Source organism: Pelmatolapia mariae, linkage group LG12 (assembly GCF_036321145.2).
Source record: "Pelmatolapia mariae isolate MD_Pm_ZW linkage group LG12, Pm_UMD_F_2, whole genome shotgun sequence".
NCBI lineage: Eukaryota > Metazoa > Chordata > Actinopteri > Cichliformes > Cichlidae > Pelmatolapia > Pelmatolapia mariae.
In genome coordinates, this window is record NC_086237.1 from 31,779,514 (window position 1) to 31,798,793 (window position 19,280).

The 19,280-nt window shown below is 41.3% G+C and overlaps 1 protein-coding gene across 2 annotated transcripts in view; it reads right to left on the reverse strand.

The window, feature by feature from the left end:
- Nucleotides 1–1,028: 1,028 nt before the first annotated feature.
- The window catches only part of LOC134639538 (ADP-ribosylation factor-like protein 15), a 98,498-nt gene continuing 80,246 nt past the window's right edge, over nt 1,029–19,280 (reverse strand). For both annotated transcript variants that reach the window (XM_063490805.1, XM_063490803.1), the window contains exon 5: nt 1,029–2,857. In XM_063490805.1, the coding sequence (XP_063346875.1) occupies nt 2,705–2,857 (153 nt within the window). In that variant the 3' untranslated portion in view covers nt 1,029–2,704. The remainder of the gene's footprint in view (nt 2,858–19,280) is intronic.

The window sequence follows — 19,280 nt, forward strand, 5'->3', positions numbered from 1 at the left end:
CGCTGAGGGAGGGTTACTTTGGTGTGACCAAAGGGAAGCAGAGCGCTCAAGAGTGAGACAGAGAGATGGAAAAAATCTGAGCAAAGAAAAGAAAAAAGAAGAAAGAAAAAAGATAAGGAGAGGGAGAAAAAAGGACTTAAAATAGAAAGTGAGAGCGACAGGAAGAAAAAAGGGGGAGCGAGACGAGCGCAGCAGCCCATGGTTTGTCTCAGGGCTGCAGGAGCTTCCAGAGCTGGTGTGCAGCAGACTGAAGAGAAGCACGTCTGCCCCAGAGGCAGAGACTGGAAAACAGGATCAAAGAGTCGCCAGGGCAACCTGCATGACACACATTGTATTAAAGCCACACGGTTAATTTGAAAGAGAGGGAAGAAGGGCAAAAGGAGAAGAAAGGGGGAGGCAGAGGTAGCACAGAGTAGAGTATATTTATCAGGCACTCCTGTCTCACTCTGTTAACTTTCCACTCACAACTTTCTTCAGCTGCTCCACTTTGACTCTCTCTCTTTTTTTTAAACCTCTGGCTCAAACTCCTCTGGGTCATCTGCATTTTCCTGATTATCTTCCAGCAGCTCAGGTTTCCACGGGTCACGCTAAATCACAAACCAGAGGTACTGTGAAGAAAACATGCAAACTTTCAATTCTTTAAATATTTTGTGCTAAAACATGAAATGCAAATAATCCATTATTCAAATATTTTCCCATTCATACCCATTTTGACCAAATTTATGCTTGCACAAAAACCCTTTAGCTCCACAGTTCTGCAATTATTCTGTGAATAACTGCATTACGCCCCTCGATAGCATTCAGAGGAAGTAAGAGGACAAATGTATCAGATATTTTACGTCCACAGTTTAAGAAGCAAACGTGATCAAAATGTCAACAAGAACTGTGACGGTAATTTTCCTTTTAAAACGTAAATTGCCTTTTTTGAGACAAATGCAAGATGAGATAATAACAACAACAACGTAAATACTGCATTTTTAAAGGTTTGGGTAATGAAATGACATGAAAAGGCCAACACTGGTGTCATCCCTAGTCAACAGATTTATTTTGCTTTCAAGCGAACAAATGCATCATTCTCACATCAGGTACAAAAAGTGGTTAATTCTCTACAAACCTGACAAAAATACTGATCAAAATAACAACAAACAATACAGAGTACGCAGGAAGGAGGAGGTGTGAACATTATTCATAAGCACATCTTCGGGACAACCACACACCTGTGGCACAATGAACATGACTCATTTTAAGAGGTGTGGAGTCCACCTGAGGACAGCCGCACTGAACTGGCTCATCTAGGCCAAAGAAGCCCCATCGAGCAGTAATGGAAACAGGGAGCGGCGCTGGAGTGGAGGGGTAGTGTTGGTTTGGATGAAGTGGGGCAGAGATACGTGATAAACAGCAGACGGGGAGGGGTCTTCAGACAGTTGGAAGGCATTAGTGTGTCGGACAGCGACTTGTCAGATGCAGCTGTTGCTGTGACTGATTGATAGTTTGTATTTCACCCCGATGGGAGTCTGCAGTCACAAGCCAATGCTGAAAGGGATTATATCAAATTCAAAAGAAAAAAAAACATACTGTAAAAAAAACAAAAACATCATCAAAAGTGACAATTTTAGTGTTAAGCAACCAAGTCCATTACATTTCTCTACTTGTGGAGAAATCCAGCCTGGTCAATCAATGTTTTTTGTTTCTTTTTTTCTTCTTTGATTTGAAAAAATTCCTAAGTGTGACTCGTGTGTGTATGACATATAAAAAAATCTGAATGCAGCTCTAAGAGGTTAAGATACAGAGCTAGAAAATATATCCTAAGTTGCACATTTACAAAAGCATTCAAACTCATTTCCACTTTCTCTGAAAGACTAATGTCTCCATAAACTCACCTAACACTAGTCACATGATTAGTAGTACTTGTGTATGGCTGCACAGGAGGGTACACAGCAATATACTTGTCTGCATGTACATAAGATACTCCATGAGATACTCAGACTACACTATTCAGATTAGATATTCAGACACGGTGTGACACACCGATATGTAACTACCGTTCATAACACAAGGCTTTGGACTATGCACTCCAATCACATGATGGCATTCGCTGTTACCGAGTCAAAAGGAGAAGCACACTTGACGGCCATACAGTACTTCTCAGTGGAAAGAACTTCAACCATGCCCACCCAAACATCCTGCAAAGTAATTAGTGGAGATGTTAAACATATCTACAGACAACCTGGGCTCCACTGTGTGTGTGTGTGTGTGTGTGTGTGTGTGTGTGTGTGTGTGTGTGTGTGTGTGTGTTAGTGCTCAATAATGACCAAAGGAATGCCATACCTTCCAAATGCCATTGATTTAATCACAATGGCACAAACAGCAGTAAACAAGATTTCTGTTGTCGGCAAAGTTCAGTGATTTCTTTTGACAAACTGCTTTATGCTGGGTGGGTTTAACAGTCGCGCTCCTCTGTCAGGCTGTAGTAGTTGACTGTCGCTTGTGCACGCTCTTCCAATTTGAAAAATGAGACCGCAGTGAAGGGAGGATAACATATAATACACATCTCACAGAGAGAAACCAACAACTGCTGTATTTTCTTGTGTGTGTCTGAGTGTGTGTGTGTGTGTGTGAGTGCATGTGTGCGCATGTACATGGGCACCAGCAGGATGTGGTGGTGTTTAACCGCTAATGTCTCCTAGCATTAGCAGCTTTAGCATCATATCCTTGCTGGCTCTGTGTCTTTGTCCTCCAACAGGCTAATGAACTGACCGAAGCTCTCCTTCACCGCCTCCATGTTGTCAGTGGTGCTGCCCTCCAGGATCCAGCGCTTTCCTCGGGCCAGCGGTTCCAGCTCAAAGTACTTCTTGATCTGCAACCAAACACACGATGCAATCAGCTAAAATAATCATTTGAAAAAAGTAAAATCTTATATTTAGCATCTAACAAAAGCTCCTGTTTTCAATACGAATAAAAAAATATGAATCAACATTTTAATTTTCCCCCAGAACATCTTTGATCAAATTCAAAGTATAAAAAGTTCAAATAAAGCAAAAACACAATCGTCAAACTACAGCTTGTAAAGGCATGTAAGCTGGCACATTTTCATCTCATATCCTCACCACACTAGGTCAGTTCACACATTACGTCACCCTCAAACATGTGGCAGAAAGTAACTTTATAACGTTGTTCTTTAGTAACACATAAGACTGAAGACATGGTACGTTTTTTTAGACCGGTATCCAGTAATTTCTGCTGTTCGATCCCACACACACACACACACACACACACACACACACACACACACACACACACACACACACACACACACCTAAATGAAACACAACAGCCTCTTCATCTGAGGAATAAAAGGGTTGGCACTGCTCTTTGTAACAGTTATTATAAAGTTCATATGTTGGCTTTTGGCTGCTCTTGACAGTGGGGGTGCTGTGAGGTTCGGGGGAGAACCAGAACCAGCTGTTACGTAAAAACAAATCTCAGCAGAGGGAAACAATGTCTTAGACCTCCACTGAAGGTACTGCAGGTTGTTAGGGTTTCTGACATTTTCAAGCTGAGAGATATGGAAACAATTTTTTTGCCCGATGTGAACCCAGTTCATCCATCTCCTCCCGTTTGTCTTATAGCCAGTGAAAAATGCACAAAACCAAATGTGTACTGTCAGCAGCTCTGGGAGAAAAATGCAAAGCTTCAAATGTAACAGATGCAATAAAAACACAATTTCCCACCTTATTAACTAATTTAGTCAGTTTCATGCTCAGTTTGACAACGGTGTATAGGCTTGCAGAAATGTACACAATGTGTACAGACGCTGGGTTGACATATATGAATATAGGCATCTCTATTTCACACTCATCTTTATTAGAATATTAAGCTACAAGCTTACTACTACTAACTACTGCGTTTTTTCGAATGCAATATTCACATTGAGTATTGACAGGCTGGAAAGAGGACAGCACATTAAAAAGCTATGCTCTGAAGCTATTTAAAACATTACATTAGCTATTATCAATTTAATTGATTTCTTTAGTGCTCATTTCTACACATTTCTGCAAATATCAAACCGGGATTAATGACTGTAGACAACCTCAGTATTTTGAATTATACAAGAAAACAAGGAGCTCTGTGCAGTAAATAAACACCACAAAGTCCACAAGGATCGTCACACAGTCAAATTACTTTTCAACTTCAAGTGAAATTGCTTTTGTCTAGACCGTGCTGGGCTGTCTAGCTGTGCCATGGTGTGTGGCATGAAGAGGACGGAGAGGAGGAGGAGGGGGTGCGCACTCTTTGTGTCTGCTCAAACCCAGCCAGCCATGCCAGCGAGTGGGAGAGTGAGTGCCGTCTCTGCCCCCCTGAGCCGAGTCTCTGTCCGGGTGTAATGTGAGTTTAATGACAGATTAAGTCACCTCAGCCGCGTTTGGCTCAGAGGCCTGGCTAGAAAGCCGAGTGGACCCAAACAGTGTTAACAAATCTGTCTGGGTAACTTGAGCTGCCCTAGCCCAGGCTCTAGCCCCAGACCTAGACTGTAGACGATGTGGCTGGCTGCCTGTCTGGCTGGCTGGCTGGCTGGCTTACTTGTCAGCCTGTAGCCAAGGCCCTCTTCTGGAAGACTTTGGCCCCTGCACTGGCAGACAGTCAAAAGTCCAGAAGTGACCTTTGTGCAAGTGCAGACAGGCTCAAGCTTCTCTCACTTCCCCTCATGGGCCAATAGAACACACCCAGGGGCATCTCATAGTGTGGCAAATACCTTCTTTAGCACTGTGCGACAGATGAGCGGTCTTACCAACGACGGCAGATGACTTCTAAAGTTTTCAGTGCAGCTTTACACTTACGTGCGCATGATAAAACCCCTAATCTCTCAAACAATCCCCTTTTTACTTAATAGCCAGCTGATATGAACACCTTCTTGCGAGCTACATTTCATCGACACTGCATATCAAATCCAGAGACTTTAATCACACAATTCAGCTATTATATGCTGCTTAAAACAAGGCCTCAGTATTACATTACTGAAAGAATCAGCAAGGTAATGCAATCAGCAGTGTGGCCCAAACCAGTTTCTCTGAGATTAAATCCTCCTAAGCACACTTATGCTTGCTTAAGGAATTGCGTGAGGCAGTGGTATGGGTAAGCCACACAAGACGTGGATTGACAGATGGCTCCAAGGATGACCACTGGGTCATCCAGTCTAGCTTCTTCTAGGTCATACAGACCGGAGCGTCTTGCCTTGTGCATGTTAGGAAGCAGCTTATACATGCATAAGGGTGTCAAAAATTCTTTAATCGCTTGTGTCTGTGTCAGCCGAGTTCCTGCTGCTCGAGCCTAGTCATGTTAGCCAACAGTCTGCGCTCTCAGGAGGACAGACATGAAACCCAGGAAAGGTGAACTCTTTGGTAACAGCCCTGAATAGTTAGTAACTTCTGAGACTATGAAAAGTCTAAAGACTGGGAATGTGTAAGGAATCTAACATACCCAAGGGGCAGAAGACCGACATATAAAATAATGTTAAAGCATGATTTCTTTTTGGAATATGAACCTCGACTTAAGTAAATTAATTATAGATCTATTTTTTAGGTTGTATAATTTGTGACCCAGTGTCCGCAGGGAGTGGCTGTATAATATAGTCAGCTAAGCTTAAGCTCCAACCCTGGCAAGCCTACTTTGGGCTATTTAAGATACCCAATGGGCATATATGGCACGTGCATCCAGCTGCTCCCTGACCTGTGCCAGATTACTGCATGTATGGTCACTCTTGGCATCATGCCATGTCAAGAGGATCTCCTAGCAGAATAAAAGAGCTTTAATGAGCTCTGCTCTGGCCTCTTGACCAACTAAACAAACCGTGGAGCCACCTAAAGGGGCAGGGCAGCTATGGAGATACCTGATATTGCTGTCTGATACTACATGTGAAGAAAGAAGAAAAAAAAAACCCCTAACAAATTTATATCCTCTCCTCTGCAGTTGTCTTCACCTTCTAAAAAAGCATATAGCAGAGCAGGTGGCAGTGGGCTCAGATGTCTATATTTTAAATTATAAAGCAGACAAAAAACAAAAACAACAAAAACTGTCAGAAGTTTTTTTTCAGTATGCTTATTTAGTATTTATTTAGGTACACCGGTACAGTTTCAGCTTCTCCCAGCATGCCCTGGATAACAGGTTTCCAAACCCACACACACACAGAGGACCAAAAAAAGAAGAAGAAAGAAAGCAGCTTATATCTACATTGATGCACCCACTCAATCCAGACAGATACTAAGCTTCTCTGTCAGGCTGGCCAGACATTCAGGTACTGAAAGTAGACGATGTGGTTGCGATTTACTGATTGTTACCTGTTGATTCTTGCACCACAACTATCAAGAAAACCAAAAAACACAGCTCCTACCATAAAAAAAACCCTTCCGAAATGTATTAAACCATCACACTGTTGAGACAAAACCGACATTGTGCAAACAGCATCACAGACAGAGTACACAGAGAGCTGATACATAACTAAGTGGTATGTAACCTAATGTGACTCACTTTTGTTGTAGTGTTTCCACAGCAGTAATTATCTCCAAAAAGTCAATTTCATGGATCATTTTCATCATTTTATTGGTACGCAGTGTTCCTTGTAGTTATTTCTGCTGTTGAATTTGTGCTGAGTAATTTGTGGTTAAGCACCTTTTCAACAGTGCGATGGCAGAAGTCCAAGTTAACACGGTGACATTAACATGTTCAGGATCTTTCTGATAAAGCTTACTACGGTTCAGTAGGCTATGTGGGCGTATTTAAGAAATCTCAAGTCGTTTTTAACATATTTGCAGAGGTTTACAACAAAGCCAGATGAAAGAGATTTAGATTTGTTGGATACACTCCTACAGCAGATTAGGACCGAAAGAAAGTTAAATGATCTGTGCTGTAAGCTTTCCATTTCTCATGTAAGGTTGACACTTTCCTCGGGTTATAAAAGCCTGAAAAAACAATTAAATTAAATAGAGTATTATCAAATAATACTAATAACATCTTACTGTTTAAGTAATAAGATCATAAACCGAAGAACACAGAATGTTAATCTAAGAAGACGTTGGTTCTTTTTAAACAAACAAAACAAAGTCAAAACCAAAAGAGAAGCCGTTAAAAATACTCGGACAAGTTATGATTTCCTCCATACAACAGCAAAACTATTTTTTGAAACAAGGAGCACTCATTGGCCAACCAACAGTTTCGGCGTAGAGCTTTTAATTAGGCTAAACGTCAGCAGAGACCCTTTTAAAATAAATGAATAACATGGCCTTCGATGCCCTTCTCCTAATACTTACCATGACAACATATCTATGAAGCGTCACTGTCACATGTCAAAACCTCACCACACGAGCAGGCACAAAACTGGAGAGGGAAGCAATAGGGGGTCTCTTAACCAGGGAAAGTGGCAGACTCAAATATCCAAGACAATCAATTACACCATCCCTTGACATGTTGGCCCCTGTGAAGATATCAGTCACTTGGAAAATGGCCCACACTGGCGACTGCATTGAAACGGGAGGGTAATGTGAGATCCACTCACCATATAATAGATATGCCTTTGTTTGCTTTTCCGCCTTACCTAAAGAGCCTTAGACATGAGAAAGCCTGGAGGTCCCCAAGAGAGGAACACTTGGGAAGCCTGTGAATAAACAAACACTGTGCCTCAAATTGAGGGAGGTGTGAAACGAAACAGCCCACTGGCCAGTAAATAAACCCCAAAGCCTATGTAAGCACCTATTTAAAGCTATAACACTTTCAGCAATGGACTGAAGATTTTGCATCTAAGGTGGGCAAGTCAAGGTAGATCATGACCTGATCACTTGTTTGGTTAATGTATTAGCAGTAAGTAGGGCATGAAGTGAGCACTGCAGAATCCCTCTTTGAATATAGTTGGGACAGCCAGCAGCTGGCACAGCACAGCAAGAATACAATAATAGAGCTCAACAGGATCTCCATACCAAACCCTTTCCTATTGTGTGTGCACAGCAATATATATACACAAGGGCTTCCCCCAACCAAAGACTTTCCCAGCCATTAGTCGCGTAGTCATTGCATGTTGATGATATTAATTCAAATATTTAACTATATTTTTGGGATTCTTTTAAAATGGTTTGAGTTCCAGAGCCCAGAAGAGATACTACAAAGGGTAACACTGTAGATGCTTTGCTATATTACAGAGAAAAATGTCATATTCTTGGGGTTATGCCTCTCTATAAGATCCAAAACTTTAAATTGTCTGCAAATCATATCTACTCATCTAATAACAGCAGACACCAGTCTTTTACATGTTAAAGCTGCCACATCACAAAAGGTTTGAGGTTTTGTTGTGCATTTGTATGTTTCCAGTCAAATCCCTTTTAAACGCTACGGACTACGAATCTCGTCATCGACCAAGCTTGGGTCCATTTTAAGGGAGCAGTGATATGATTTACATGCTCGCACTGTTGTACAGCAGAATAATAGCTTTGCTTTTAGATGCATTTTGTTCAACTTTGTGGACATAAACTGACTAACGTGGCCCAGTGGACCAATCGATACTCTGACTCCTGGCCAGAGGACGTTTGTTACCTTACCCTAACGCTCTACACTGACCGACAGATAGAGGTGAAATGCCAAATACACAAAAACACATTAGCTGTCTGGTAGCAATTATATTTTTGAGGGATACAGAAATGGAAGCAATCAGCTTTTGTATACTAAAGACCAGAGCAATCATCAATAAGAAGCAGTGCACAGCTGAAGACCTTGATGTTTCAAGCTGCAGTAGATTTAGGGCGCACTCAGGAATGCAAAGATCCATGAAGAAACCTACAGCTGTACTTTGAAGCAAATAAAGAAAAATGGATGTAGGGGGTTTAAGAACACACCAATGGTGTCAAAAAGACATATTGCAAAGACTTTAAACCTGAATTCTGAGCATGACAGGAGTGAGTGGGACAAACAAAGATGTGGACTTTGAGTTAAATCCTTTCATTTGCTATGGAAACAATCCAGGTCTAGCTAGCATGTAAAAGCGCTGAGGCCACCCTGGAACCAGACCAGAGTTGTAGAACTGTTGGAGCAGTCAAAAGATGTCTAAAGTCCCAATGTCACAATGTAAAACCTGAGCAGCCTTGAGATTTACTGTCGTGTTCCACTCAGGTGAGACCACAGGGCTTCCCCTGGGCTCAGCTTAGCGCGGGTTCAAAGTGATTCACTTGCAGTACACTTTTCTTCAAAGCCAACTGACCACTGCCAGATCAGAGTTATCCTCAGAGGCTCTGTAAATCAAGGATGCACAGGGGACATTCTTACAGACTCCTTCACTGTGCTCCTTGGAACAATGTTATTGCTTTTAAGAGGTTACACGGTGATAATGTTCTTTCCATATAAGCATTTTGAAAATTTATCTAAAAGATGTGCATGAGAAAATTCCCATTTGGACAATGAACAGGTAGATCTTTTTTTTTTTGCTTTGTTTTTACAAGCACAGAGGTATTTGCTTTTATTTTTCTTGCAGCAAGTCATATGACTTCCAAAAATGTCTGGCTTCCTCATGGGTAAATGATGCATGTTTCAAATTTGGTAGTGACAACATCAGATGCAGTGTGTTTCTGCAGAACACGTCCTTACATATCTACATAGGACAAAAGGGAAAAAAAGAAGAAAAAAAAATGTGGCATGGGATGTGGCATAGTGAGACAAGGGTCTAGAGGACAGGCTAAAAATATCTAAAGCCATCTGATCAACAGAAAAAGAAGTAATGACTCAAAAACACCAGAGGAAAAAAAACAAGATGGCAACCTCTTTGGTGTCCCAGTGAACGCACTGAATTTTGTTATTTTTAGCAACTGATTGCAAGAAAACCTTTTTCCAAACAATCGCAGTCCAACTTGGATTAATGGCAGTCACTCTGAGTCAGACTGGCAAAGGTTTGCAAATTAATTTCTAATTTCTATTCTCCTCTTGGAATGGAACAACTAAGGAAGATGTCATTAAGATTTGTTTAATGCTTCAAAGTTAAAATGAAAAAGTTCTTCTCTGAATTTAATAAGCTGACGTAAGGAAATGGGCAATTAGAGGCCTTAAAGCTGTGGCTGATTAGTTTATATTCTGACATAGGTACAAAGATGTCCAGAAGATCACTTGAGAAAGGAAAAGATAACATGCTAAAATCATACCTGAAAAACAGGGCGCACTTAATTTCATAAGCTTCTGATGCTATATATGTTTAGATCACAACATCTAAGAGACCTCTTTGGTTGTGGTCGCTGGCATATATCGTTAAGTGAAGCTTAGAGATGAGGTGATGTTACAGGCCAGAAGCACGAATGGCATTTTCTATAGAGTGCGGGCTGGGGGCAAAGGGGAAGAAAAACATCCGCCCTCTTGTGCAGGCTGGAGAATAATTGGCAGGTTCAGTACATGGAACAAGGCCCCTTCACCAGGGTTTGACCTGCAGGACACTAAGAAACGTCTGCGAGGGTAGAATATTTGGGAAGTGTGTGTAGTGGGTGGGGGGGTGCATGTTTGCCTTGCCTTATTAAAGATTTACAGTATCTCAATTTATGAAAGGCCAAGAGCTCCCTGACAAGGAACATCTGGTCTATGGGACTTAAACGGGTGAGCTGGCGTCCTGCCCATGCTCCCTGCTGCAGGGGCCAATGTGCCAGCACCTTCCTTTAAGCCCGCCCTTTCTCTCTTCTTCTTGTGAAGGGGGCTGCCTTGCTGTAGCAGCCCACACAGAGGGCTCTCAAAGCCCAGGAGGTCTGTCCCAAGCCACCCCTCCTTTTCCAGGACCCCCCTAGTGGGACTGTCCACCCCTTTCACTCTGAGGCCCCCCTTTCACACTGCAGCTCTGACAGTTAACCAGCTTGAAAGCTGCAGCAGGCCCCCTCTTCAGCACACAGCTTGCGGCATTAGAATCAAAGTGCTCCACTCCTGCAAAAGATTTAAACCATGCGTCAAGTTGGAGTCTGTACACACACCCTCACATAGCAACTTCTCTTTGCAACGCTTACTCTCACAGACACAGACGCGCAAATCAAAGGCTATCAAATTTTTTTCATTCAAGGTCGCAGCGCTTTCATACTTTTTTTTTTTTTTGTTGCTTTGGATACCTTCTCATATTTATAATCGTAATCACATAATCAAAGGATTCAAAAGCATACATGAACATGTTTGCTTGTAATGTGTAAACTAATCACAACAAAGCTTTTTCCCCCCTAAAAACAACCAACTGGCAGGCAAAAAGGACGAAAGACCAACCAGAAAACCAAAGCTATGATGAAACCAAGGCTTGTTTGTTCAAAACACACATTTCCCAACATGTGTTCCAGCTGCTTCAAGCAAATTTCACTAATTAAAGTGCACGTCACTCTATGAAACCAATTTTCGGGAAATGTACACATTGGTGGCGTCTCTGTGGATATGCATGGTTGCGGTGCTCATCATCAAACTTGAGGTTTGATGTAGTTTGAGAAATGTGTTTGTTTTTGATGCATGGTTCAATGCCCTTAGTTAGAGAACTGCTTCTGTCTGGTTTTAATCTCTTCCATAATAAGAAATCAGTAGTGTATACCCAAAGCTGTGGATCAGTACAAACAAAAGCAGCCATAGCCACACACAATCATTTTTATACCACAACAGGCAAGGATGAAAGCCAACCCTGTTCTTTTTATCGCATCAATTAATTATCAATAAAGCCAATAATGGCCTTTAACACTAACGCATTTAAGAAGTTAAGAACAAACTTCTGTGAAGCCTGGATATAAATCTGCCAGGAGCCCCACATTTGAGAAACAGTGCTATACCCATCAAACTTTTAGAAAACTTGTGAAAAAGGGTACATTTCAATGGATGAAAAACTCAATGGAAGGGAACCCCCCCCCGAGATTCCCAGCGTTTGATCCATGTGAGTCAGCAAGGGAACTTTGGGGTCAAATCGCATACTGAATAGGCTTTTCGGAAGTCTTGTCCTGGCTTGTGGCGGCCGGTCGTCCGACCCTGCTTGACCGAAAACAAAGGGAGGGCCACTGACCACAATTGGGAAAGACGGGATTCTTTTCTCCTACAGAGGAAAGTACGGTGCTGAATAGGGTCTGGCTGTCTGAATTGCGCTCCAAACGGATTCTGAGAGTGAGGACCCACTAGGGTCAGGGTTCAGCGGCATTTGACGTAGGCTATGGGAAAATGCGTGCACAGTGCCCACACAACCTGCCAACTGCCCTCTCACCCACAGTGCCCCTTAACCTCCCAGAGGGACAGACCACCTGCCCAGGGATGACAGGACGAGAAAGGCGGTATGGGTGGGAAAAGGAAAGAAAGCAGAAATGAAGGTGGGCGGGAAGGCTGCGCTAGTGGGTTAGACAAAGATGTAAGCGAGATAAAACATCAAAGAAACAAGTAGTTTCTAAGTAACTTCACATACTGGTCTTCCAAGGTCTAGCACACATTCTCCAGAGGGTAATCAATATGTGCTGCTTGACTGATTTTCCAACTTTTGCATCCCAAGGTGGGCTGGATGAAGCCCCGGTTACATGTCTGTAAGATCTCTCTTGAGATTTGCAGTGGAAACAGAGGTTAATAGCAACATGGAAATGTATGTTACAGCACCCCTAAAAGTGGCTCATCATTTATCAAAGACTCAGGTATATCTATCAGCTAAAACATCTGGAGTCAACTTTTCCCTTCTCAGGAGTACAGTTTCACATGGGACCACCAAGAAAGACAGAGTTTATCAGCCCAGTCTGCTCTGAATCCTCTATTTCTTTGTAAGCACTTTCTGGTCATCACTACCAGGAGTGACAACATCCTGCTATGTCTTTTCCACCATCTGTAAGAGGATATGGCCAAGCAAGAGTCAGGAGCAGTGTACCACATGCAAAATGCAAAGGGGACGGTCACTCCGGTGCTATCACCAAGGATAAATTCCTCTGTCCTGTTGTTAAGAAACAAAAGTGTTTTCACAAGCCCATCTTATTACGGTCACCAAGAAATATTGATAGAAAAAAAAAAATCATATTGAAATGCAGTGTGAGTTGAGGGGAAATTAAAAGTATCAATTTAAAGTGTAAAAAAGAACCAAAAACCTGACGGGACTTGTTGAGTTCTAACACCTTGAAACATCTCTGCATTAAATTACAATACTACCTGAGTGAATTGGAAAAATGAGAGCACAGACTGATTAATTGTAATAGAAGACGTAAAGGCAGACACTGACATTTAAAGACAGCTTAATTGCAAGAGTCTGTTGGAAAATCAAGCTGTCAACACTGTGTTTTACCAGAGAAGATAGAGTCATCTAAGTGCACATGGTGGGGCCACTGGCTGGAGACACCTCTTAAAAAAATATCACGCGCTGCTTTACATGGAATGTCACACTTCGGAGTGCCATGCGGTTCACCTAATCAACTGACGGGAGGGAACTGAACTCAGAAACTACACCGAACCGTGTGCGGCTTGTGTGAAGTGTCAGCAAGCATATCTGTGCATATCACCATTAAAGTGCATGTTGTAGACTTTCATCATCGCTATTCAGTTACAGTTACATACTATTCTAATGTTTCAGTGCTACCGGAACACAAAGGAATGCAGGACCGTAATCTCATTCCTACTGTACGTTTCCCCAACCAAATGATATTTGTGTGCTCTGTACAACAGCATGGACCTCAATTATGACGAGCAAATATGAAGTGAATAAATTTGATGCTACTGGCATCTGCAAGAAGAAGTTAAATATTACTCACAAAACTGAAAGTCAAACGAATAACAGCCAGCAGAGTGGAAGAGTGCATTTTATAAATCCATAGAAAAGTGTACTCTTATAAAAATAATAAAAAAAAAAAACACCTTCAAAAAAAGACACTGGATGAACTTACTCTAATAAGCAACAGATCACCAACATATTGTTTATGTAAATGGGCTGAAAATAATATTTTTTTTTATCATCTGTACATATTTCACAGATAACTGCTGTTAAAATGCTGTCAACGTGTCCGGGGGGCTAACTCAAGCTCGGCTTTCTGGATGTTGCTACATTGTGGTCAATATGTTTATATAATGTGACCACAGAGTCATTTGCACTTGGCAAGAAATAAGGGACAGAGCTCAGCAAGGGCACCTGCTCCTCATCCATTTTTCTCCTGTAGCCAGCAACACAAGTCTGGGGTTGGAGAGAGGGAGGTGGGGGTGGGGAGCACTGGTTGCTGACCGGCTTCAGTCTAGACGGCTCAATACGCAGTTGACTTTTTAAACCCGCTTGTCTGGAAAAGAGCAGACGTGAGGTAAGAGGGGGGTGAGCTGCAGCAGAGAGGTGGTGGTGCATTTTGGCTGCCATAGCCAGCGGGCTAAACTCACTAGGCACAAGCAGAGGGAGAGAGTAAGAGAGGGAGAGAGGGAGAGAAGAGGGGGGTGGAAGAAAAAAGGAAAGAGAGGAAAAGAGAGCGAAAGAGAAACAGATAGAGAGGCAGAGAGAGCGAGCAAGAGACACTATCAGAGAGAGCCATCAGAGTCAGTGGCTGGGGCTCCATTGTCAAGGTCAGTGAGCGGCAGAGTAAAAAGTCACACCACCTGACCCCCCCCCCCACCTCCGCCGCCTGTCTGCTTTCCTGCTGTTCATCCCCTGTCCTCCTGCTCAGTACCGCCATCAGTCTTGTCTGCTCACTCAGCACACAGCAAGGAAATCTGATCTAAGTGACTGCAAAAAATATTCTATAGTGAAGCTGTCATTATATGGGATGTATTTTACAATTCCTCTATTTACTTAGTTTGATAAGGGGAATACACCCCAGGCAAAAACAGCTGTATATGATTTCGGTTAACATCTGAATACATTCCTTTTTCGCATGAAATAGCCCATCGATTCCCCAGATCTGTGAACACTATGGTGGTCTCCCTGCTGATGCCGTTTTTAACTCTGCACCAGAAATTTTTATGCAACAGCTGGACCTTTTAAGTTTGGAGCCCATTCATCTTCATTTGGCATCGTGGAGAAAGGCTTTATTGGGAAATTAGTAGAATTCAAAAAGAATGTCTGTTAGAAATGCTGACTGCACTTGAGCTGCAGTTTTCATTAGTCCCAATCTTTGGCAGTCAAGCTGATAAAAATTATTTGACATTGCACAATGATCTCATCTTTACAAGACTGGCAACGAGCCCGTTTGGAATTTGTCTTAATTATTATTCTGCAGAGAGCAGGAGAAAGATGAAATTGGCTCACTTTTACTTTTGCAACATTACTTAACTCTCTTAAGGCGAAAGCAAACCACTGAAGAATACCGACATCTGCTGAATCATTTGACGAGGCTGCAGCACTCCTTTACCAACGTACGTGATTAAATCTAGATGAAAAGACTAAGACGGGTCATAGCTCACAGACTGCCCTTGTGGTGATTAAGCACTGACCGCAGCTTTTTCTGCCCATGAGGTATGTGAAAAAACAAAGGGCAAGCCACGCAACACATACATGCTGTGCAGCGTTAAGCATAGCATCACTTTTGTCGTGAGCATCAGTGTTTACAGACCAGCTGAGTTGAGCAAACACTCCTTTTGATATCACCGCCCCTTCCTTTCCCTTCAAAGGCAAACTGAGAAAGGACATCCATTAGGACCTCTCAGAGATTAAAGTCAGTCAATGGAGAGACATTTAACATCATCATATAAATAAATAAATAAATAGCACAGAACACTTGTAATTAGATCAAAGTTTCCTTTTCAACGCCTTGTGTGTGTGTGTAGAGTTAAGACTTGTGAGTGTGTGTAAGGACAATAAGAGTTGTCCCCCCCACTCCAAAACCTAATCTCACAGATTTTGCCCTAAACCATGTCTTTTTGAAGTTACCTTCAAAGAAATCAAATTATGATCCTTCACTTCAACTGCAAGACCGCGTTTTAACTAAACATGACTGTATTCTGCAAAGTGATCAAGACTTTAATGCTCTGCTGTCCGAATGACTAATTTAGCATTTTACTGAAGGACATTTTTAAGGTCAGCCTATCACATTTTTTCTTTCATTTTTCACTCTTTTGAAGATGTGATTTCATGTGTTTCAATGTGACTGTGTGTCTTTTCTCTCCTGTACTCGGGTCACTCCTGCAAAAAAGCTCTTAACACTGAATTTACTACCTCCCTACAAGTAGTCGTCCTTTTTGCTTGTGCTAATAACGGATTATTTTCTAGAGGACAAAAAGGAGGAAAAAAGGTTGGTACTGGCAGCCTTTGTAAACTCCTGTTTAACAGACTAGTAGAGGGGAGGACTTAAACATATACTTTGAAAAAAAATTGTCACTTTTCAGTCTCATTTGTGACGTATGTGGTGCACAACTTTTATCCTGATGATTATTCTAAATGAGCTGGCAATTATTAGACATTTGCACCCAGTGATGACGCAAATGCAAGGTATTGTAAGGGTGATCTTAACAACTTCGTTATGGCCATTTGGTAAAGGAGTTGCTCACGCTGTGTTGTTTCCTTCTTAAGGTTCATTGATTGGCCCTTACCTGTGCCTCATCTTCTAAACAACCAATCAGCAGCCACTGGGGAATTTTGAGCCACCAGCGTCACAGTCCACAATGACACACACACCATGTGCCAGACGTTTGACGAAAGTTTCAGACACTGGGCGCCACATGAGTCACTGAGCACAGCCACCACCCAATGTGTGCCAAGACCTGCAAGTTCACCATGTGCAAAATGTGACAGAGGACAGTGGTTGACTAGCCACTTCCGTCTGGACTATTCCCAACACAGTTTGATCAAAAGTTGTGAGAGGACTTTCTGCAATGTTAAATTACTGTCACGGACACTAGAAAAAAAGAATACTGTTCCAGCCACATAAGAGAGTCAAAAACCTATAGGCTCTGTTTAGTAAATTAGGGGTCTTATGCAGCAGAAATGTTATTCTGAGGACCCTGCTTTTTCCCCCCTCTATAGAAAGCTTAATTTGGTCTGCATTAAATTTCCTTTAAGTCATATTTGCAAACTAAAATAGAATTCTGGTGGTTTTATATTAACTGAACAAATGTTTTTAAACTTCAGGAGTGTCAGTTCCATCATAACCACATCCGGATATAAATACTTCCTGGGCCTTGTGTGAGAATTTATGGTGAGTCATCTTAAAAGCCTCAATTTTAACAAATTACCTGTTTTGGTCATAACTGCCAGATCGCATGCCAACACAAATTATTAGGAACCTCCCCACATTTGGATCACATTAATGCACTGTATATTCAATTAGCAAAGAGTAGGCAAGATTCAGCATGTGCAAGAGCGACATAGTTTGCGCAGGGTACAACTTGCAAAAATGTATTACTAACCCGGCAGTGCACCTACGTACATGCTGCATGCTGAGATAACTTATGAACTAATTAATGGCTAAAAACAAGTGATCAACTGGATGTAACATTCAAGTAGCCATCTGGATGTCTACCACCTGTCGAGGGTGAGTAAGAGCATTATGTGGCTAGGAAGAGATGTGTCATATTTCAAACAACAAGTCAGTTGATTTTACAAACTTTGTCCATTACTACAATTGCTAAAGGGCATATTTTTAAATTAACAGATTAATTTATTTATAAATACTTTTACCATTTGATCATGTGTGTCTCTCTAGTTTTAATTGTAATCTCAGTTTTTGCACAAAATTGTGATGCATTCACGTGACTGATTTATTAAATCCAACCTCTATCTTGTGCAATAGGTATAGATAGCAAAAAAGGTTGCATAGTAACGTCATAGTCACTTTTCTAATGGTAAAAGAAATGATCAATATATTTCAGTGAAAGCACACAGTGCTTGTCTTTGTACTTTTACTGCTCACATAAAGACAAACCCTGACAGATGACTTGTGTTTGAGATATCCCACAGAAATAAACAGATAAACCATAAATAAAAACAAAAACAAAGGTTTTAGAATTTCTAGTAAGAACACCAGTGCAGTACATTACTTCAAATTTATGCATCATCACATCACTGGCTTAAAGTAAGACAGTGCAGGACTTTCTCTGACGTTAAGCCAGAACAAAGATATAAAATATGAACTAAACTGAAAAGAAATAATAAAATTAAGACATGACTTTAAAAAAATACACAAGGGTACTGAAATAAACAACATGAAAATATGTCTGGCAGTTATTCTCTGACCAGCAGTGGTAAAACAACACCCGACTGTAATTAACTTTAATTCATTTAGCATGCTTTTCTAAGCTTGGCTCAGAAAAACATACAAATAAGAATTAAGCACAGTGAAGAGAGTCGTCATTATCATAATGATCAACGATGAACGACTAAATACAGATTTCAAAAAGTATGATGAAACATCTAAAGGGGTCATTCTGACTGCACTTAGGTTTTCATAAGAAACATAAACAGCAGACTGTCAGAGCTTTGCAGGGAGGCTTGCAACGCTTCACTGCAAAAAAAACAAAAAACAAAAAAACAACAAAAAGAAACAACCGTCACCAGTACAGAGATTTCTGTTCGGTGTTTTTCTGAAAAGAAAACAAGGATGTATCAGTGCTGTAGAAAAAAAAATACTAATAACTGATGCACCTTAAAAATGGTTTCTGTGACATCCATGGAACAAAAGGATGAGAAAGGAATACTTTCCATGCGTTTCACACCTTTACTCGGTTAATTAAATAGAAAATACTGCTATCAAATGACTCTTGTCAGATTAAGTGGGCGTTAATGACGATAATGAAATGCCTGCAAGGGCAGAGGTTATTAGTTACTAGAAATTGTATATATATTATTGTGCAACATTAAAGTATCTAATATACAATTAGAGGTGAGAACCTAGAAAATGAGCTCTTTTCTGAAGAGTTACAAGCAACTTAACTTTAACTGATTAAGTGAAACCATCACCAGAGGGAATGCACAGTACTTTTCAGATAACTGAAGTAAAAACTTAATCAGAGAAGATGAAGCAAAGCCTGCTGAGTGAGCAACACTTGTGGCACTTGGAACTGCTCCAAAACTTACCAGTAACTTTTTTATTTCCACAAAGTACTTCTCATTTCCATTGTCTGGCTGTCTTTCCAAAGCTTTCATCTTTCTTTACTTAGACCCTTTGGGACTGTCTCTTCAAGCGAGTTGGTCTGCACAGAAGTACTAGAGGGGTATCACCTGCAACTGCCACAAACACTGCAGAAAATAGGCTTGGGAAAGACACTTTGTAAGGAACTGACTCCATCTGAGGTGTCAGCTATACCGTTTGGTGTGCATGACAGGTAAACAATAACATCCCTTAACACCCACGGATTACTTTAAAACGCATCAATTACGAAAGATT